We start from the raw sequence: 22,586 nt of genomic DNA, 5'->3' as shown, positions 1-22,586 counted from the left end.
GATATTCTATAGCTATTCAGACAACTTTTTCTAAAGACAATAGTGTAAGAATGGCAAAAAAGTGTAATAATCGTCATTTCCAACGTGGCCCACCACTCGCAAAAATCTGAAATGATTCGCGGGGGTAATATACACCTAAGGCAATGAAATTAAAAAAAACAAATTTTGTAACATCGATTAGCTTTCGAAATATAATGATTTTTTACTTTTAAGACTTTTTCAAAACCTTAGATTCGGCCCTTCGCGCCCAAATTAATTTACACAAGAGATATTTTGGCAATAAATTAAACCCATAATTTTTTTCATATAGATCCGTGAATCGAGTCTTGGGATAAAAAATCGAGTGTACAAAATGTCATTTTTTTCACCCCCAGAGAGGGCGGAGGGAGTCATTGAGTTATAAACCGCTGGGCACGCGTTTTTCTGATCTAAGAAACATTTCTGAGCGGATAGTTTGAAAATGTCGAAACAGAGTCATTTGGCCCATCTTAACCAGGGATACCCTTTGTCCGTATAATTACAAATGCGAGATGCATATTTATGCAGATGGACATAGATTTGAATAAATAAACACGAGGAAAATGTAAACTGCGCAGGTTGTGGATAGAGATTCAGATCAAATCTGCACACATTTATCCTTCCGCGAAGGTTAGAACTCTGCAGAAGTGCACCGCGGGTTCAAGATTGCTCGTTGGTTGAATTATTTACTGCAGCGAGTCGATACAAAAAGGCGGCCTTGCGTGTAGCAAGTCAATGGATTCGTGCGCTCATTCATTCGATCGGCCACTCGGGCTATTACCTGTACCGCCTTCCTAGTGTAGTAAAATATTAGTATACGCCTTGAAAATAATAATCTTCTTTCGAGCTAAACTGCGCAGCGCGGGTTATCGCGAGGCTTTCGCCATTTTTGCAACCTGCTCGGTTATGCGCTATACGTTTATTATACCACAAGGGGAAAATGAGTTTTGGGAAAGAGTTAACGATCGCATGCGGTGAGGAAAATCCTCAAATCGTCGGATCATTTTTCAAAATTCTCTAACCGCGCCGTATGAATTATCGCTCTACGTTGAGCGCCACGCATCGATAGGGGAAACACGCTTTTCGGAGGTTTAATTGTAACTACAAAGGGCACAAAATTGAGCGGAAATAACAGACTGCAGACTCACTCCTCGTTAGCTGGAGCGTAGAACCGCGACGACGATGAGTCGGCTACGCGCCAGAGTTACGATCAGTGGATTTTTCTTCTCCATTCCCCGACAATAATTGTTCCCTTGGCTGAAATTAAACGGCGAACCGTATCATACCACGAGACGGCACGTGGCGGAAGAGCTGCTCGAGGGTAAAAGCAGATGCCGAGGAAAAAAGCAGGTGAGATGTAGAACCGGCAGGTGGATCGGTGACTTCTCGTTGCACGCAATGCGACAGGTGGTGTCAACTAGTCCGTTACGCTTTGGCTTCAGAAAATTTGAAAACGATCTACGGAAGAGCGAAAGCTGTCGCTTCGTTTCTGCTGCAATTTGTAATCATCGTAAACAGCCTGGACTAACATGGACCTCCGCCATGGAACTATCCTAAGTCTGTTGTCGATAAACATAAACTTAAACTTAAACTTAAACTTCAGGTTCAACTTGAACGCGAAGGCGAGGCTGGAGTTAGACTTCGGAGATTTTTGGGAGTGCCTTCGATGGGAGCAAAACGATCTCGACGATACGATACGGCGTTTCTGGTAAAGCCCGCGCAATGAATAATCTCGCCCCATGAATACCAAGGAGTGAAATAGGCGCAGGGTTAAGCAGTCCGCGAGGTGTTTCTCATGCCGTCGATGTTCCCGACAAATCGTCGCTCGCGCGGTGTACTAAATCTTTCGGTGATCACAACATACGTGCGTGCAGCCCGGGTCCTCCTCTTCCTCCACCTCGCTCGCATAATGCCACACGCACGCCGCGCTCGACGCGAGTCTCCGATCGGTACCGAGAATCTGATCCTCCCGTTTGACACTTTGACATTCAGGGTACAGACGCATTATCGAGTGCGTTCAACCGCAGCGTCAGCGTGAAACACCAAAAACAAAAGCACCGGATGCAGCTTCGCAAGCACCGGCGTTACAGGGACGAAGCTGCCGGCCGTTTCTCGATGCTCCAAACGGTCTCGACCACGTCACCGCGAATGTGGGAAGTCCAGTCGTTAGATGTGGCGATCGGAACAGCATAATTGATTATGCGGAAGGCAGTGTCTCGCTGAACGCGGCTCATTAGCCGAGGGTTATCCTTCTGCCCTAACAGCCGATCCTCATCCGCGCTTTGCTAATCGTTAAATTAGCGCGCCGTATGACGCAGAAGGGTTTCATTCTTCCATGGTTCGGTCATTCGATTCGCCTCACTGCGGAACGACCGAAGCTTGCTACTTACGGACGAACGCTGCGCAAGGTTTTACTTATACTTACGTACCTACCGTAGTTCGTGATTCGTTTTACAATTGCCTGTATAAGTCTTGAGCTCTGTCTCGACTCGCTGTATCTGTTCGTTGGATTGGTATTCGATTCTTGTTGCGATTTCCCGTACGAGAATAATATGTTTATACCTTCGTATTCATAACTGATCATTATACCGCACTCTATCTTTGCGGCAGCGAATGGAGAAGACGCGGTGCATCGTTTCAGATTATCATCAGAAATCAGAACTTGCCCTGCACTTTTATTCGGAACTTGCAGAATACAATTATTTTTTTTTCATTCAGCGACTTTCGATAATCAGCACATGTCAACAAAAATATATGTTTGAATCGGTAAATATTGATTCTATGCATCTTGTAAAGTTTGCTTTTGTGTTTTTTTCCGTTGATAAGTAACACCGGTCAAGACGAATTTTGAGTTTGGGTTCTAGATGTCAAATTTTGACTTTCTTCACGTAACTAATAAAAGAAAAAATGTTTTTATTAGATGAAGTTTGCTTTTGTAGAAAGCAGAACGATATTTCGGATATTAAGAAAAATAACCTATTTTCTCTAAACATTTATTGAAAATAAGAATTAAACAAACTTCAGTTTCATAATCAAATTTTTGAATAAACGTGATTTAAATGTTGAACTGAAGTGTCTTTAATTGTTATTTACAATAAATGCTCGAGGAAATAGGTAATTTCTCTTAAGATCCGAGATATCGTTCTGGTTTCTAGAAAAAGCAAACTTTATCGAATAAAATCATTTTTTCTTTCAACAGTTATATTATGAAATAAACATTTGACATTTGGAAACCGAGACTCGAAATTCGCGTTGACCGGTGTTGTACTTTTCGCAAATTACGCATCTGTCGAAAATCCTGAAATTGCGTATATACATGTGTGTAAGGTGTACCGCGATGCAACCGGTTTCGTTTTGTCACGTGTTTTGTTTTACCTATGGGAACTGTTTCGCGACAATGGGTTTACCAAGGGCCAGCTGCAGCACCGTACGCGTATGCCGACACATAATTTGTCACCGATTCCTTACGCGGAAAATGCTCCAGGAATTTATTCCCCGACAAAGAGAAGGATGTTGTCGGAGCCGGCGGTCGGCTTTGGTCCTGCGTCCTTTCAGCATCCCGGATCACGCCCAATGCGATCCCGGCTCTATTCTCCCGGTCTGCATCCAGCGATATCCCGGCTGATTCCCGCAGGCCTCACGCGCAATTCTTCATCCGGCGAGTTTCTCCGCCCGAGTAATCACACGAAATTCTACGACAGCTCGGAAAGAATCGTTCTCAAGGATACCGAGGCGCGATAATTTTTACGAAACGAATCCCGAGGCTCGTGTATCATTTTCGAAAAGTCAGTATAGGTCCAGGTAATTTATCACGAGTTCCATTCGCCGCGTCTTTGGACAACTTTTTCCTTAAATTCAATTTCAGGCGTCTATTTACGGCTCGCCACTAATTGAAAACGCTTCTCTCGAGCCGATGTTCCACCTTTAAAATTACATTTTTCAATCTTTATTATACCTACCCTCGTTTTCGTTGAAAAGATATGCAGGTTGCCTGATCAAACTCCGAAAGCACGTGTATTTATGGTGATCGGTTGCACGAGTGTATTACATCACGTACGTCAACGTAATAAATAATCGAGTGAATTGAATGCGTTTTACATCGGTTTTAAGAATTAATCTCATTAAATCAAATCTTCACTTAAAAATCCACGGCTAATAGTTTTCCGATCTTGACTAATAGCGGGGCTTCAACCCCGGAATAATTCCTTAGTATGCATACCCAAATCAATCTGATTGTGAGAGCTTTGGTACTCCATCGCGCATACAAATCGTACAATTATGGGAAAATGCATCCCATGGAAACGTCACCTACGTGCAACACGTTCGTGTATATAACACGTATAAACGGATACACGTGTAAGCCTTCGCCGCTGCACTGTCTCGCGGTATGTATAACGAACTGGCCTCCATCTCGACCACCGAAAATAAGTGAAGACCGGGTCGTCCAAACTGGTTTCCGACGGTCAATTAAATTAATTAGAAACCAAGCCCTGCGTCGAATACAATTACCGAATAACCGTATTTTTTTCTTATCTTTCTCTCCTTTGTTTTTTCTCCGTATATATATATATACACACTCTTTTCTCATCTTCTTCTTTTATCATATACTTCGTTGTTTGTTAATCGAGACTTTCCAAACGCACTCCGAGACGCCTGCAACGAAGAGATTCGATCTCCGTGTTTTTCTCTCTCTCTCTCTCTCTCTTTTATTTTTCATGCATTTTTGTATTCACTTCTGCGATCACTGACATGTTCTTATTTTTTATCTTGTGTCCATCATCTTGTGATCTTGGCTAAGCTGTAATTTGGATTACTGTAAACTGCTTGGACTATCATGGACCTCCGCCCCAGAAATGTCCTTAATCTATGATCAATAAATTTATCTGTCTCTCTCTCTCTCTCTTTTTTTTCATCTAACTCTGCGTATCGTCGCTACATGTTAGTCAATCGGTCGTTTCTCATCATTCGTTTTGCAAAGGATCGCAACCAAGCCTGACATACTCTCATCCCGCATCGGCGTCTATACACTTTTCTGAAAATACTCGCGTTATTTCCAAGACTACGGGTGTTCGTCGTCGTGAACCGTTTGATCCGAAGAGACTCTAGCTTTACGTAGCCCATGGTGCTTATACGTGCTCGGTGGATGTCACGGAAAGATCTGGGGTCTGCCGTTTCCTGCGGAAGCGTTTTTTGTAATCGGAGCCGATGGTACGTTCTCGAAATATTCGGTACCACCGGCTCGAGGGGCGGCCGGCAGATGTTGGCTCGTGGCACGCGTCCCTTCTTTGGTTAGGGGTGCTCAGCCATCTCACCCCATGTCCAAAGAACTGCGTATATTCCTGTATAATCACAGGCGGACTTCGGCAGCTGCGTGCGATTACTCGAAAGTCTGGAAATTCGCAAGGTTTACGGATGCTCGGCCTATTTCTTTGTCCTTTCGGACTGCACAGGATGAACAATTAATTGCGGTCAAGTTGCCAATTCTGGTCATATAACGCCTAGCCTTCTTAACCCCTAGTTGAGAACTACCGCTTAGCTAGTAGAAACCAGCCACCAAGGTAATACACACGTGCGTGTAACGCCAGTCAGGTTCTGTATTGGATGACGGCTTACTCGTTAACGCGAAACCGTATACGTATACTCGGAGTGAACCGAAAGGAAACGATAGCACCTAACGAGACTCGATTTTCGAAAGCTTCTCGGTGCACGGTAAGAAACCGCTGGATTGATAAAAGAATCAGTGGTGGCGAATGAAGGGAAAGTGTAGGGCAATTACACGTGCATTAGGGTGTTTGAGGAAGAAATAATTTACGATTTTCCGCCTGATATTCCCTGAAAAATTTTTTTAGGTCGTAAGAAAGATTTTGTGAAAAGATGAGCGTTCTACGTTACGTGGAAGCTTGAACTCGTTTGATTTTTCACTTTTTTTCACATTTTTTTGAATTTGCGAAGAAACACGTTGCAGCACTTCAATTATTATTTCCTTCCTGACATTTATATTTAACCTAAAGATCACGATCCACAACACAACGATACATCAACCGGGAATCTTATTCTCCTAAATTACAAGTTCATATTAAATTGCAACCATTTTATGAGATCGAATTGATAATAAAAAAAGTCTTCAGATACACTTCTCAAACATCAACTGGAGACTTGATATTACAATTGCGGGTCTTATTTGTCACGTAAATTGATATTACGATTGATGTAAGCAATAGAAAAACAATTTTATTCACGATAATTCACAAATTTAAAAAAATGCATAAAAGTTAAAAATCAATCGAGCGCGATCTTCCACATAACGTAGAACGCTCATCCTTCGACACAACCTTTCTTTTAACATAAGCAAACTTCTTGGGGGGGGGTGCCACGGTGTAAAATCGCAAATTGTGTTTTTCCGAGACACCCTAATGTACGTACATTATACATATGCTGTACAAGGGAGCTTTCTGGCAGCCTGCATGGTCATTGTTAGGATAGTCCTGTGAATTCGGGCGTGAAGATATACCCGGATCGGTGTGACTGACGACTGTCTTTCAGGCCGAATGGCGAGCCGCGGTGCGTGCAGGCAGATGATCGAACATCTGCTCCGTAGCAAGCTGCTCCTCGAGTGCAGGAGCTGCGGATCGAAAGCACGTGTGTATAAAACACGTATCTGCGTCTCTTGGGCCGATCGTATCGCCGGCTCTAGACTATGGATAATCGATACGTCAGATCGGCGCCGCAATTGACGTCAATTTCAGTTGAAACAGTCGAGCTGAAAGCTACGAGAACTTTGCACGCAGTAGAAAGATGAGGGCGAAGGATTCGTTGGAAGGAGACACCGAGGACATACCTATTTACGTTGACACGGCTATTCTGTGAAATGCAAATTCCGTCTTGTTATCGTCCCGCTATAATCTCGCAAGATCGCGAGCCTGTCTTCAACCTGACCATATAATAGACGAGAATGCGTTCTCGTCGTTTTTCACTCCACGAATATGCAATGACGAGTTCACACGTAGCAACGGATGCATCAAAAAGAGACTCAGAGTCCGAGGCGCGAACTTGACACAAATTGCGGAGGATTCGAACCCTCCTCGGTTAATCAAATCGCTCTCTATTCCTCTACGGGAGAATGAATTGTCGATCGGCGGAAGGAAGCGAGCAACCGTTTAATGCGCAGAATTGAATGTAGGTACCGGATGCATATGTACAGATATAGATGTACCGTCATGCATCGATCGTTGCGTCGGTGGCGCCTGCGGTTCCCCGTCCTTATCCTTATTCGTTCTCTACGTCCGATCGCTTCTCAGTATCGAGATATTTGCATGCGGCTAAAGAGAGGCGAGGATATTAACGCACGCGGCCCGATCGTTCTCCGAGTTTTGGGCCCCGTAGTCTGGGCCCGAGAGGCGAGGGGCATAAAAAATGCACTCCGGTGGTCAACAGCTCCCACATTAGCCCTGGCTCCATTATTCCAGCCGCGTCTTGAAGCGCCGTGTTTTATGCGTATACCTCATATGTGAGGACGTGACTCCCGAGTCCAGGCATCCCGCTAGTCTCGCCGTCTCTTCTCCTGCAGCAGCGAAACTCTAGAAATACCTCACTCTTAAAATAATTTCGAGGATTTCAGAGCCCGGATGAGGAGACCGTCGTGGTCCTGCAGTCGGCATGCTAAAATCGCGACGTAACTCGTGGATTATGCTAAATCTTTTTTGATCGCCTGTCCGCCAACCTGTCTGAAGGATCTGCTGTGCTGGACCGCAAATTTAATGCTATATTCTCGGGATCGCGGAACCTCGTTCATTCGTGATACCAAGAACGAGAGGAAATCAGAACGACTGGATTTCCCCTTTTTCACGGTCACCGCTATCGTTTTGTTCAAATCAAGTTTTTCTAAATTATCCTACTTCTGCTTATGTATTCGTAGAATAGTTACTCACTAAATGACACTTCCGTTATACCTGAAATTCTTTCCATTTTGTTTTCGTCATTTTTATTGAAACTTGTCATAAGTAACTATATTTGTTAAGTCCACGTGCTTCGTCCTTCCTTATCGACGAAGCAAGTTTCCGGAGAATCTGTTTTACCGGTTGAAAATCACAGAGAGCAGCAGCATTGGGTTTGATCTCGCGTCGGTCAGGGATCAGTTCTCAGTTTGTAAGAATGTTCTGACGGTCGGTAAGGTGAAAAAAAATACGTACCTTAAGCTTCGACCTCGACTATAGATGGCTCCGATATTTGTTTGCTAAAATATTAGCATACCTGCTGTGAATCGCGTACGTGCATGGAATTAACAGTGCACTATTAAGTAATTGTGCAATTTGCATGTTGAGTAATTTTCATATATACTTTTACGTTGTTTTTTCTCTAAAGCAGTGCGTTGGTGGTATTAAACCATCGATTAAACTAAAGCGATAGTTCAGGATCATTGGCGTTTTGTTGTTAAACATGAAATTCTTCTCTAACTTTCTACAGATTCATAATAAAACTGTTGAACTATACACTGAGAAAAATTTCATTTGTTATGGTAACTAGAAAAATTGAGTAAAACAGGCATCGTTGAAAAAACTGTTTGAATATTTTCGGAATTACGGAAAACGAGGTACACGTAATCATTTTGCGCTATTGTCGATGCTTTTTTGGTAATTGCAACGTAAAATCGGTTTGTGAGGTTTACTCTACTTTTTTAGTTAAACGAGGCTTTAGCGTCAATTTATCGTTGCACAAGCATTGAATTTTCGCAACAGTTGATAGAAAATATAGCAACAGTGCTCATAACGAGAAAGAATAGTAACTGATACTAGACGTTCTGGTAATAGCTAGAAAACTAATGTTCATTTTCTACCTAGAACTACATTTTTCGATTGTGGTAAAAATTGAAAATAGTTAACGACTGAGCGATAACCGGAACTAAAAATTTCTCTCAGTGTAGATTCAAATTTGGAATTTTTATGTACTTGAGTAACTTTCGTAAATCAGAGTATCAACGATTTACCGTTTTATTTCAAAGTTTATACAGCAAAAAATAGAAACGTTTTCTTTTTAAGTTATATCCTTCGATAGTGAAACGAATTTTCGTCGGGTTATTTGCCGGTAATCGTATTATGGCGAGGTATTTCTCACATACCCATTACGGTAAAATATTATATTATATAACCGATGCCGCTTTGGTTCACTTTGAATTATACGAAGTATTAAACCTAATTGCAGAACTTGCATAATAATCATGATTCACGAGAAAGTCTCCAGTCCTGTGTATCTGCTCGTAATCAATTGGAAAACCGTCTAAATTACACTCGTCGAAATGCGAATAAATTATTTTCTACTCTATAGGTAAACCCCTCGAGTGCTTAACAAGGTGCGATCTGAGCGCAAGACGAAAGTTGCGTATGATATGTTACGAATTATTAGGAGCGTTTCCTAGCCAGGAGTTTTCCTACGAAAATCGAGCTTTCATGTGCCGCGAAAATAATGCCTAGCTGCACGCGAAAGCTTTGCGAGCATTACGCGGATCACACCGACCCTGACCAACCGATCTACACTCTCCGTGTGACCGAAAACTGCCGGTTGGCGTGACACGAATCTCGTTTAAATAAACAGTGTACGATGAATCATAGCGATAGGAGCCGAGTACATATTATTCTGTGCTCGCCCGTAATTGAGCTATAAATGGAATGCGGATTTTATATTCCGGTTTTACCGAACTACACGGCGATTACGCGCGCGTAAAGTTCCCGTTCTATTTCAGGACCAGGAAGACGAACCGTGGAATAAAAGACTGCCGGGAAAACCGATCGTAAGTAAGCCAAGGTTATCGCGGCGATCCGTGTGAATCTTTCTAATATCCGATCTAGGTATGTATACAACGTCGTGCCGGAATTTAGATACGTGCTGCGGTTTGAATATGCTAATGTGCGGTGCTTGTGCTTCTGATAGTCGCCCGTAACGAGTCTTGGGCGACGCGAATCGCGGAGTTGCAAGAGGGCCTGATTTGAACAAGTCGATTCTGCACCTTACACTTCCGAAAATTAACATCTTTATCCCGAGGAACGAACATCTCTGCGCAGATGTTACGCGGAGTATTTTTTTTGATGAAAAATAGCACAAGAGAGAGAAAAAAAAAATAAGTGAGTAATATGTGACGAATGAATAATCCTGTAAAATGGAAATTTCTGAAAGGTTCGACACTCGTTCTTTTTCCTTCCCCTCGATTCTGTTCATGCGGCAAAAAATGGCATCCTGGATCCATTCACGATATGATTACTTTTCACCCCCTTCATTTTACTTCACCCAACGTGCCGCTGATTTCCGCAAAGAAGACGGGCTTACAATCCAATTTATATATGTGTTGACCTCTTCGGGTTATTGCCAGAGCTCTTTCACCGAAAAATGCACGCGGAGATGGGAAAAGATTTTTTATCACCGCGGAAGAAAAACATGAGATCTATGGTTATAAAAGCTCCGGGCGTGCCCTCGAATGACATTCTAGCCCCAGGTTATCAACATTTTAGTTACGCCACTGCAGCTGCGATGTGCCGTTGTGTAAATCGGGATGACTGGGTGGCGGATCAAGTGCCGTTTCAAAAGTTTGTTATTCATGAGGAGCGAGTAGCTCAGAATGAAGTTGAACCAATTTCCCTGTCATCAGGGTTACGTACATATAATAAATAATATCTATAGGCGAAAGTATTAGTTGTTAATTTTATTTAGGAGTTTTTGTTACGGGAACGTGACTTATGTCTACCGTTTCTAAAGCTGCGCAGGTCGGCAAATTTATGCGTAACGCTGACGGATTAGGTCTTTCCTCCTAAATTCACTGCGAGTTGGATGTCGGAATGTAAGTACGAGTGCAGAGGAATTGGAAAAGGAAACCGAGTGTCTTGATTTTGCTCGACGGAGTTCCCAGTCACGATCGCTTGCGAGCATTTCCTCACTCTGTGAAAACGGTAAGGGTATAATAATCATATAACTCGCACCATTAGCTTTCACTTAGGAATAAGGAAAGCTCACTCAAATGACTTTAACTAACAAGCCTCCGCGTGCATGATTTACGAAAGTACTCCAGCTCCCCGAGTTTGACATCCCTTGTCAACGAGCAACGCCATACTCGATTTTATCTTCATTATTCTCGTCTGGAGCTCGTTCATTTTAATCGTGTCCATGATCCTCGATTCTTCGGCTGCCAAAAGCGAAGCTCTCATTGCCATTCTGCTTGCTTCTTTTTCCATCTGGCTTTTCTCATTCAAAAGCTCATTTAGGGTGCCTGTAATCAACGCAGTTTCACGTTCCCAGGCTGATATTTGATCTGCTAAAGTATCCAGAGAGCGTGAGGTGTTTGTTACTAATTTGTTGAGCTCCCCGTTTTCCGTCAAAAGCTGCGGGTTAATGGGAAGAGGAGGAACGTTATAATTCTGCGAAGGGGAAATTAGAGAGCAGTGTTATTACCGCCATATTCATTCTAAACCAACTCTTAATTTCAGATTGCTTTTTTCATCCCCGTGTCGACGCTCGCACAATTCAAACTCCTTCCGCATCGACTCGTTTTCGCATTTACTTGCAGCAATTTGTCGCTCTGTCTCTTTCCTCAATTCCACGCATCTGTGGTATTGAAAGTCGTAAAAAGTTTAACTAATATCATTGTACGAAGTTGACGTACCTATAGATTTCGCTCAAGTTTTTACATTCAATTCATCGAATACGAATGAATCGTACGAAACGTTGTGAGAATTTCAGATAACCCGTTACCCACTTATCGAGTTCACAGACAAGTTGATCTATCCTCATCTTGTCTACTGTGCAGAGAGAGGAAATCACACCGTTAGACAAATTGAACCGTGGATGTCCGTCACCTCCGGACTTTCGGTAATCAGGTTTGTCCACTGTTCTCTTCGATATCTCGTCACCGTATTTTGGAACTTCTAGGAATGAAATGACAATTAGCTGTAACTTGGAACAATTGCCGAGGGAAAAGCTTGCTGTATACCTAAATGAGTTTGACAACGCTGGTTATTCGATCGACGGATTATCGAATCAGCCAATTGATCGTGAGACTTAGCCACGATGAGACGTTGGAAAATCAAAAAATTGTCGAAATCACATCGACGTTTGGTCACCGACACGTAAGCTATTCGGACCACCGCATACCGTCGATGGTAATTGAAGAGTGACCGTGTGAAACAAAACCGCGAAATACGATCTTTTTTTCGGGTCGAATAAAAACTTCTCGGTCCCCGAGGCCCGTACATACATTTATACGGAATAGGGTTTTATTTGAAAACTTTTTTCGCCCCCTGAACATTTGAACCCGAGCGACCACTGCCACTAAGATATTTGATGGAATTACTTAGCGCGGGTACGCGAAGGACTCACTTTCATCAGCTTGGGACGCGGCATCTTCTACTTTCCCGTGTCGCCTTAAATTTTCTGTAGAATCCGTCATTCTGTCACGTACATAAAACCGCAAGTCCAGCCGGGTGAGCAATGCTCCGCATGCGAATTTTGTCGCTCCTCTCGCTGATGTGAAAACGTAAAATATTACCTCGAGCGCAGTTGATGTATGAATATTAAAAATGACGCGGATGAATCTTCATTTCGACGAAAAAAAAAAAATATCCCCCCAGTAATCTCATATCAGGTTATCAAAATCATCGGTGAAAATAGATTCATTATTTCTGACGCGACGTTGAGACTTGCCGTTTCGGTAAAAAAGAAAAGCGACTAACATTTGGCAGTAGTATGAACATAGCCGCGTATAATTGTGATCACGTTACAGGCGTAGGCTGTGAGCGTGGATTTTAGGTTTAAAGTTCGTATATTTCGTGAAATCAGCGAAATCTCGATGCTTGAACGATTTGTGGAAAAGTTTGTTGTTCGTTGCGTCGTAAAGTCGGTGCGTGGAAACGTGCAGGACCTTTGCTGTACCGCAAGGACGAAAATGGAAATGAAGCAGGTCTACGATATCAACGTACGAAATATGCATTCCTAGGGAGCAGTTAACAGAGTGTGCTTTAATAAAATGCCGCGTTACTAATACGCTGGCCAGACGGTTGAAACTGCGGAGTAAAGTTATAACGGCGGTACTTATTTCATATCAGACTACTTCCGGTTTCGTGTTGAACTAAATGTTGCTTTCATTTCAGCGCAAAAAATTTAAAACACATGATACGCAGCGACCCTTGGTTCATAAAAAGTCCTTTATTTCATTCCAACCAAACAATGATCATTCTAGCTGAAAAGAATACACCTATATTAGAGAAATCTGCACTTCTGTCACGACTTGAGACTGAAACATCTAGACTTCGTTCGCTTTCAATTTGAGCTTTAAGTCGACACAGAAACTCTTCGGTAGACTATCGATAACAACGTAGTGAAAATCAACAGGAGATGAAATTTCAGGCACAAAATGGATAACGGTGAAGTGAACCAGGGGTAACGACAAGGTGACGCGAAGTGTACGCGAGCTCTTAACAAGACCGGGGGCTGAAATTTGCGGTGTGATTGACCGCCAATATTCATGAGCTTTTCCGCTAACGTTCAAGCGTATTTAATTTAGTCACTGAACAATGTCAGAGTCAGGAGAACAAGCAGGTTTAGCGGTGTAAGCGGTTTGGATGAATAATTATGAAGCTGAAAATAATTGTGACAGTTTGACGGGAAACGCTCGTCGTGTGTGACGATAGATGAACTGATAGTTCTCTGTCGTGATTTGTATATTTATTTAAACAAAGTTTTTCTGGTGGCAAGGTATACTATTCCAAAATCATTATTATATCAACGGGGATATTAACCACGCAGTAAATTGTACGTGTGGATTGCGAAATAACATTTATTTTTGATCGATGTATCTTCCAGAAAAGCACATGAGGACTCTTAAGCCTAATGACAGAACATACAATTCATGTGGGTAACAAACTCTGGAATTCTCCAGTGGAATACAATGAATATCAATACATCCTTACGTCTTATAATATTCATACAAACTACACCTAATACGGTAATTCGATCAAAACTTGTTCCAGGCATCCTCGGATGCGCAAGTCACTTCGATCATTCGAAGACATTGTTTTGCCTCTTACATTTTGAGTTATCTTTGGTTGGAATTGTCTAAGTCACAATTAGAAACAAATTGAACATCAGTTGCTAAATAATTGTACCCACATTGATTTGTTACCGATTAATTCGGTTCTCCATCTCGAGCTCAATCTCTTTCAAGATATTCAATTAGTTTCATTACGGTAAAGCAATTGTGAATGCCCTTGAATCGGCACATTTTCTACAATTCTGCTCTTGTTTTTGTCAAGTTTTCGCTTCTAGTGAGCTGAAAATCTCAAAGGCTATACATTCAGGTTTTCACCCGCGATCCAAAAACATGTAAATAACGAAACGCGAGAGTAAAACTTTGACGTCTGATCCTCTCTCAAAACGTCTTGGTATACGTCTTTTTATGTCAATTACATTGATCCTTGAGGATTTCCGCGGACCTGAGGTGAAAATAGAAAGCCTCGATTCCCCGGGGCCCATACCTTGGTAAAGTTACACGAGTTTTCTTCAAGTTTCCGATCACAAATAATGTCCCCGGGTCGATAACAAGTCGTGTAACCTAACGCGTGGCTTTCGACGAACCTGGGATAAGTTACAATTAATCGGTCACGTTGCTCCGAACGAGTGTCCGAGACGGAGAACCAGAGTGTACCTAATATAAATTCATGTGGCTTCTAATAAAGGATGTGGGAACTCTCTAATTTGCAAACCCTGTTCTATTGAAGAAAATAAATCCAAGTTTCTCTTTGGGTGTTCTCTTGTCGGGCAGCTCCCGTGCCAACAAGCTTTTATGGAGCTTGTACTGTTTACTGAGGTTCTGTTTAATCGAATCTCGCCCAACTGAAATACACTCTGATTTATGAGTCAGATTTTACACTCGGTTAAGGTTTGAAACAGTTTCTCCTCTCGTCGAAAATATGGATCGGGCGCTTTGTTTCCCCCTTTGAACATGACTTCAACATATTCGTACCTGCGAACGGGACAATGGGGTTCAAATCGCGGGCGAACAACTAGAGTTACACTGTGTCCGGTGACTCTTGGCCAAGCAACGTGGTCACACGTGTGGCTGCTTTGACCAATAAAGCATTTTACCGTCAATGAAACGAGTAATGTCTCTCTGGAAGTGCCCTTGCTCCCTTCTCACTCTCCGTCTGGACTGTTGGCTAACCACTATGCACACGAATAACATGCCAGGGATAGTTTGCTACCGGGGATTAAGGTTACACTGTTCAAAGCTAATGAGACTTTGTCATAAAGGGAAAGTATTATTTTTAAAGTCGGTTACTTTCAGTATTTTGATAAGGTTGACTGTAAATTGTTATATTACGTCGCAAGATATTTACGTTGTAATTAATGACACTTAAAAATTGTCATAGTTCAATGCTAGTAACGGTGTTTTCAATTTGAAGTGACGAAGCTTTGATAACTGACTATTCATGTGATTAGGACAGTGAGACTGTTTTCTTAAGAAACTTAATATGAGATAAGTTACTACCTATTTTGCCCAGTTACCAAGTTTATGCTCTAATAATTCAAAACAGAGTCACTGTATCTTAAAGACATATATATGGGAGCTTGACATCTACCAGACGGATTTGTTACACTGTACGTACACTGTTAACATCAAATTTCGAGTTTGACACCGACGAATAACAATGATCTGTACTTACTGTGAGAGCATGCATTTTTGGTTGGATTATATGTATATATGTCAGAGTGTTTTAAACGTTTGGAGAGTGTGGAAAGTCAGGAATTTGATAAACGCTCGGACACGAGACACATTGAGGGTGTTGGAAATCGTAAAAAAAAAGTATAAAACAATGAAACTGCAGTCAAAATTCGGCCAAATTGATTTGGTCACCCATCCAGTGACTTCTTGGCCTTCAGAATCTCGATATTCTCGTTTTGTAACATAGCAGTGAAATATTTAATGGGGATACGAGGTGCTTTGCCGCAGTATGCCTATAATTTACGTTTTTTGACTAAAACGCGCGAGGAGTTGTTTCCGCAGCTTTGCTTTTAAACGGTGTTCCATCCGAACACCGGTGCACCGAAACGAGGGTAGAGGTATCAGGGATGCATCTGATATTTACCGGAACGCCAAGTGGGAAGGCAGTACCATTAAATTCCGAGGGAACTGTGCGAGCTCGTCATCAATAAACGAAACGCGAGCTCGGTACCTTGCAGCATCATGAGGTGAAAAGTTTCGCCAGTTTTATGCAAAACGGAACATACACCGCATCTACAACCAGTGCCAGAACGACTGTTAGGAAGATAACGTGAGGTTCTCTACCGGCCGAACTCAACGGCCTGAAGGGACATGAATTAAAGGATCACGTGACCGTTTCACTGCAGGACTCTCTACGCCATTCACGCACAGTGAGAATTCACCTTAAATCCGGTGCTCCAGACCGTTGTTGCACGTCGTTACTATCGTCTCTTGTTCGTTATTATGAGCTCTGGCGCGCGGTCCGATTCTTGTTGTAGCTGTTGGTACTGCCCAAGTTGGTAATTGAACGGTGCTTTGCTGTCCGCGTCTCGAACTTGTGCTTCCTGGACATCGCGGGTTGGACATACTCTGACCGCGACGCCGGGAACTGCTGACGGACGAACGACGCTCCGCTGAAACGCAGCAGCACAGAAGGTACCTGAAACCAAGTGGGAATATTTGGTCTTAGTGGTTGTTGACTGGTTATAGGTAGCAGGGCTACGGGCTTGGCGAATCTTAAACGATGCCAAGAGAGTCGTGGATTACACAGTGTTCGGTAAATGTGACTTTGGTCGATGAATTCTTGACGCACCTTATCGTTCGTCGGTTCCAAACTTTTGTAATATGTTATAGTAGACTAAGAACTAAGCGACACGTACTTTTTTTTTTATCTGCCATTAAACACTTTGAGGGGGAGAAACCACCCTCCAAAGTAAAGCATGTCAAGGGGTGATTTGGCAGTTTCTTTTTTCTTAATTGAGAAAATTACATTTTTTATTTCTCGTTATGAGAAAACTTATCCGGTTGGATTGGTTTAAAAATATTATGATCTTGTGGGTAAAACTGCCAAATCGCCTCTTGAAATGCTTTACTTTGGAGGGTGGTTTCACCTCCTTAAAGTGTTTAATGGCACGAAAAAAAAAAAACGTGTTGCTTAGTCTTTAGTCTACTATAACATATTACAAAATGAATCAAATCGGAGAGATCGACCTGGGATAAATTCCTTGTTAGTGTTGCGCGGAATATGCAATCACTATTTTCTTATGTAATTAGTACCGAAGAAGGTCTTGCTCTACGAGCCGCGTGTAGAGAGTCCTTTCAATCAGTGTAACGGAGGAGACCAAAACCATTGCTGAGGCTTGAATATCATGTCATATCCAATAGCTGCTAGGGCAGGCGGATAGAAACGTGTCTATCATAGATGATTATGAGTGGAGTTGAATGGTCGGTGGGATTCCGGATGAGCGGATGATAAAACTGTAAAAGCGTGTGACAAGGGAAAGCAGAGTAACTTGGGGGTGGCAACCAGCTTTTCAGTTGTCACTCAGTGGGCAAGTAATCTTTTGTTACCTGAGTTGTATCCTGTTTACGATTCCTGACCGCTGAGCACAAGCCCCAATGATAAATGTACGAATGCTTTGATACGCATGACGACGCAGCGACAGAAGAGGAATAGAAGCGATCGATTCCAAAAGGGGATGGTGTTGACCCATACGGAATAAGCAGCCATATAGACTTCGTCAAGTTCCACAAAACTGGTTCACAGATCCAAAATCTAGTCCTTTTTTTCATTTCATTTTGATACGTGCAGGTTCGAAAGGTAAGCCTACTGATTGACTTTCACCTTGATCGCACCGCCGAAATGTTGGGTAGATTGGCATTTTGAGGGCCGAGATACCTTCAATCGGCTACAAAACTGACTGGGGTTGACTTTGGATGTTGAACTGTCTTCAGTTTGGATCTACCCGAAAGAGAGCGACCAAAATCCAATCAAAAGTGCCTGTCGCAAAACCGAAGATGGTTGACCCTACAGAAAGCCCCATTGACCCCTGGAGATCAATTTGCCCTCAAGTTTCACCCTAACTTAGTATGATCCCAATCAGAGTTTGCCTAAGATTTTTCCTATGGTACATGTGCCTTTACTTTCGATCTTTATGCGACTTCTTGGAAGATTTTTTTCCCTCAACATTCAACAAGAAGCAGAGGCGTGTGCTTTTATGGCTGATCGAGATTGAATGGCTGCTGCTTCGTAATCGGCTCTCAATATTGAAAAACAGCTTCAACGCGTTCTAGCTACATCAACAATTTTATCAAGGGAATACTTTGTGTTCGTGAGGGGTAGGATAATTTACTTCATTGTGCTACAGGAGAGATGAATTTTACGAAGTGTGAGAATAATAGTAGAAATTTTCTTTTTTTTTTTTCATCAACAAAGTACTGCCCAGTTTTGTAGCGAAATGTTTCGCACGATTTAGGAATGAGACGCTTCGAAGCACATAGAGAGAAAAATGGCAAGAGGTTAAGCCTTCAATTTCAAACTTGTCGATACATATATTGCTCGCCATTTAATTTGCGAACGAGAAATGGGAAGACTACGTCACATGCGGACTTTGTGCGGCTTCTTTTTTCCAACGAATTATTCAAGAGCGACAAATTCTTATAACCTTAAGACGGTGGGAGGGTTACGAAAATTTATTCGACGTCGAATGCGGTAAACATTCACCATGAGACTTACGCATAACGAAAGTCTGAGGACCAGCCCTTTGCTCTCTAAACTGCAAACTCGAAATTGTTTCAAAGTAGATAGTATAAATAACAGGGAAAGCTACAATTAGGGCTCAATTTATGGAACCAAAGGCCTGCTTTGTGCAGCTCTCCGTCATTCATAATCTATATACTGACATGTCTCTTCGAAGGTTTATGCGATCAGAAACCAATTTCGATCTCGGTATTAATTAACTCTGTACGGGTATATATAACGGTTATTCAGCGATAAACGTGTATACACAGCGTATCAATAACCTTATCACACGGCAGAATTGACGATTTGACAGCATATCGTGGAAGGTGTTATGACACTGCGCGCGAAGCTCTGAAACAGCATCGCCACGTGTTCCCGCAAATTCTGTTATACTCCGATATCAATTTACTCCGCCAGAGCGGCGTATTAATTGCAAAACCGAAGCTATTGCAAAACTTGGCTAAATTTGCTAGTAGACAAATCGAACCGCATCTCGCGTTTGATTACTTTTGAAACGGCCGAATGACGAGCAGGTTTTTCCATTTTTTTTCATTCTTTATTTTTGCGATCAAATAAACGTCAACCATACCTGTGGTAGTTCACCCTGCGCATTTCCGCCATCAGCGGTGGAATCAATTATTCCACCAGGTGTTTGAAATTGGCGATAAGGGGATTTAGGGACAATTGTACTAACTTCTGAAATCGCATTGAAGTTATTATCTCACCTCAAAGCGTATCACCGACCGCGCTTAAATTAGTCAGGCTCAAATCATGCCTGAACCCCAGATTCTGTGCGGTTACTCATTACGCGGTATTAGGCGTAGACAGACGAGTAAATTTGAGGGGTTGAATTCAAGCTTCACTCTCAAGGTGACGTGAGACAGAATTCGTTCTCCCCGCGACTTGTGAGGCATAGTCTTTTACCGAGCAGCACTTTGCCCGCGGTGTTGAGTAAACAAATTTACCCTCGGTTATCCTCGCGATCCGGGGAGGGAGTAAAAGAGGCGTTTAACTTCTGAAACGTCGTCTCCTCATTTGACCGCCTCTGGGTTATTTTAATCTATTAATAGAGTTGCGTTCGGAAGGTGTAAAAGCACGGACTGAAACGACTTCCCGTCATTGCCACTGCAGAAAATAAACGGGGAAGGTTCAGTGCATACAATATGTTGTGTATATTACGTACAAGGGTGAAAGCTCACCTGTTGAAGTACTTTCTGAATGTCCCGCTGACGAAGTAGAGAGCGATGGGGTTGATGCAGCTGTTCATGAAGCTCAGACAGAATCCCAGGATCCTAAACGCGTGCCAAAAGGCGTTGTAGTCCTGCTGGGAGGTCGGGTGGATGTAGAACCACAGCATGAACACGTGCTGGGGGAAAAAGCAGATGGCGAAGACGACGACGAACGCCATGACCATTGTCGCTACCTTCTTTCTGGCTTTGACCTGTTTCACCTGAAACATGAACGTAACATTCCGTTCGGTCCTCAAGCTGGTAACTCGGCCTCTAACATGGAATCAATAAGGTGTGGAGTGTACTCGATGTCGTACCGCACAGTAAACGACCTTGCCAATAAAGTTACATCGAGGACGAGGACGATGCGCGTACACTTTAGGATCAGGCCAATCGGAAGGCGTTATTGTTGAAACAATATTCCACTTTTATTGATCATAAAATGAATCAGGAAGATCCAGCCCGACTTTTGTACTGGATTTAGCGACCGAGGATCGCTGTCGACAGCTGAATTACTTGAATTATAGCTAAATCTACTAATAACTGTCATTTCTTTCAAAGCATGCGAATTCTGGTTTGCTTCTATTTTGCTTGTAGATCGTTAACGCCAGCTTGATAGCGGTTTCGGGTCAATTACCTGGCTGTACTATTTTCAGCAAAAAAATACCGCGGGTTTTTAAAATTATTTATGCCACCGGTATATATTAGAAGTGCAAAAATAAAACTGTCCAGACTTCGGCAACTGAGCAAGATTTTACGAGGAGGAAATAAATCCGATTGCAGAAGCTCTAAATTTTCTTAATCAACTAGAACGTTCGTGATCCGTTAAAAAGGGCCAATAAAAACCATCCATTTGTTTACCACACGGTGTCCAAATTTAATGGATTCATTGCGGCAGGTATCTTTCGACATAAAAAGAACGCGCTATCGCGTAATTATTTCAAGCGAAGATAGCTTGGAAAGCTCTGAACAATTTTGGGGATACTTTTTCACCGGAAAAGGATGTTATTTGGTCGTAAAAAGCGGAATTGGATCGAAAAAGAAACGCCTATCCACCTTGTTAGCTGGATCCGACGCAGCGGCGATCGCGAGCGTCTGGTTCACGTGAGCGGATTGAAAGATTGCGGTGTTAAGCTATTTAAAAACATCCGATCAACCCAGAGCTATTTATCATGAAACACGATATATTTTCTATTTGCTTCTATTTCCATCACTGATTGAGATAATAATTTTACGAGAGTCGTATAACGTCAGTTTTACGAGCACATGTCTTTCCACCGATATCCCGGGCTGGCTCAGCTTGACTTTGCTTGCGTTTATTACGAAGCTACAGATCGATGTCCTTGGAAATACCTCAGGATTCATACGTGTCCAAGGATCGAAGCCGAGAATAATTATAAACAAAGTGTACTGTGCGATGTTTCTTCCACCTCGAAACACCCCTGGGCTGTAATTCAACCATTTATACGCGGTTTACGATTTAGGCTGTAAAAGTGCGAAAGTACCGCGGTAACTGCAGTGTTAAAAAATCTCTGTAAATTTTACGGCAAGGTATCCGCATCAAGTGATGTGAGAGAAAAGAGAGGTAGGAAATTTCAAAGTCTTTTACTTTATTCACGAAGGGCTGGCGTGTCTCGGATATTTTTGCGCTTCCTCCTTCTCCTCCGCCTCCTCTTTTTACTTTCAAATTTTTTACTCTTTAAAAGTCAGTCATTTTTCATGCTCTAGAGCTAGTCAGGCAGCCGACAGATTGACCTTGTCATCCTGGTTTATTATTGCGATTCTAAACATCGGCGAGGGATCACTTAGAACTTCGGACGGGTAGACTAGACGGGATAGATACGAGGTGGGAATAAAGTCCTGTTCGCAGTTCCGAGATGCATGCGCACAAAAGAACGTCCGAAACTCGAACTGGAAGTTTTGGAAGCGAGAATTATCCCAGGCGTATTACAATTAAAGTTTAAAGGATGACCCGAGTCGTGACGCTGCACCTCAGGATCCTCTCCAAGCCGCAGGACGACGGCTTTTCTATAGCGTTATCTTCATTAAACCATTGAAGAAAAGAACAACAGACTTAAAAGTTTTCCTTACACTGGCTCGGACTTGGCACTGCATCTCTCCAGGCATGTTCCTCGTACTCTGAAACAGATGTCTCGCCATCAGCAGATAGAATACGCCGATCACGGCGAGAGGGAGCGCGTAGTAGATGAAGAAACGGCAGATCAGCACTATCCTTGGATAATCGGGGCCGAATTCCTCCGGGAAGGGATAGCAAGTCTGAAAAAATATCGACAATTAAACGAGCTCCGACGGTTCGAAGAGCTTGGAAATTAGAAATTTAAGGGGTTATACGCAGTCAGGCGGTCGGAAACGAGCGATTTTTCAAGGATTTTTGATAAAGAGATATTTCGATTTGTTAATATAAAAATTTATATACATATTGGGGTAACATTGAACTTCGTTCTGATACTTTTTATTTGTAAAAATAATGATTTTTAAAGCTGGTATAGCTGATCTTCCGGAGCATCTCTAAAAAAGAGCGTCTTATATCTAATAATATATCTGGACTGGATCATGCGAA

At 42.5% G+C, this 22,586-nt stretch overlaps 2 protein-coding genes across 5 annotated transcripts in view; one reads left to right on the top strand and one right to left on the bottom strand.

Annotated features, from left to right (window-relative positions):
- The window catches only part of LOC124212992 (neuropeptide CCHamide-2 receptor), a 175,902-nt gene that overhangs the window by 23,996 nt on the left and 129,320 nt on the right, over window positions 1–22,586 (top strand). The window lies entirely within an intron of this gene.
- LOC124212831 (neuropeptide CCHamide-1 receptor-like) overlaps window positions 13,723–22,586 on the bottom strand; it is a 70,031-nt gene continuing 61,167 nt past the window's right edge. For all 4 annotated transcript variants that reach the window (XM_046613381.1, XM_046613469.1, XM_069133474.1 and 1 more), the window contains 3 exons: window positions 22,097–22,282; window positions 19,976–20,226; window positions 13,723–16,694 (listed from right to left, as the gene is read on the bottom strand). In XM_046613381.1, the coding sequence (XP_046469337.1) occupies window positions 16,439–16,694; window positions 19,976–20,226; window positions 22,097–22,282 (693 nt within the window). In that variant the 3' untranslated portion in view covers window positions 13,723–16,438. The remainder of the gene's footprint in view (window positions 16,695–19,975; window positions 20,227–22,096; window positions 22,283–22,586) is intronic.

The sequence above is a fragment of the Neodiprion pinetum genome, chromosome 1 (genome assembly GCF_021155775.2).
Source record: "Neodiprion pinetum isolate iyNeoPine1 chromosome 1, iyNeoPine1.2, whole genome shotgun sequence".
Lineage (NCBI taxonomy): Eukaryota > Metazoa > Arthropoda > Insecta > Hymenoptera > Diprionidae > Neodiprion > Neodiprion pinetum.
This window is presented reverse-complemented; position numbering and strand designations above follow the sequence as displayed.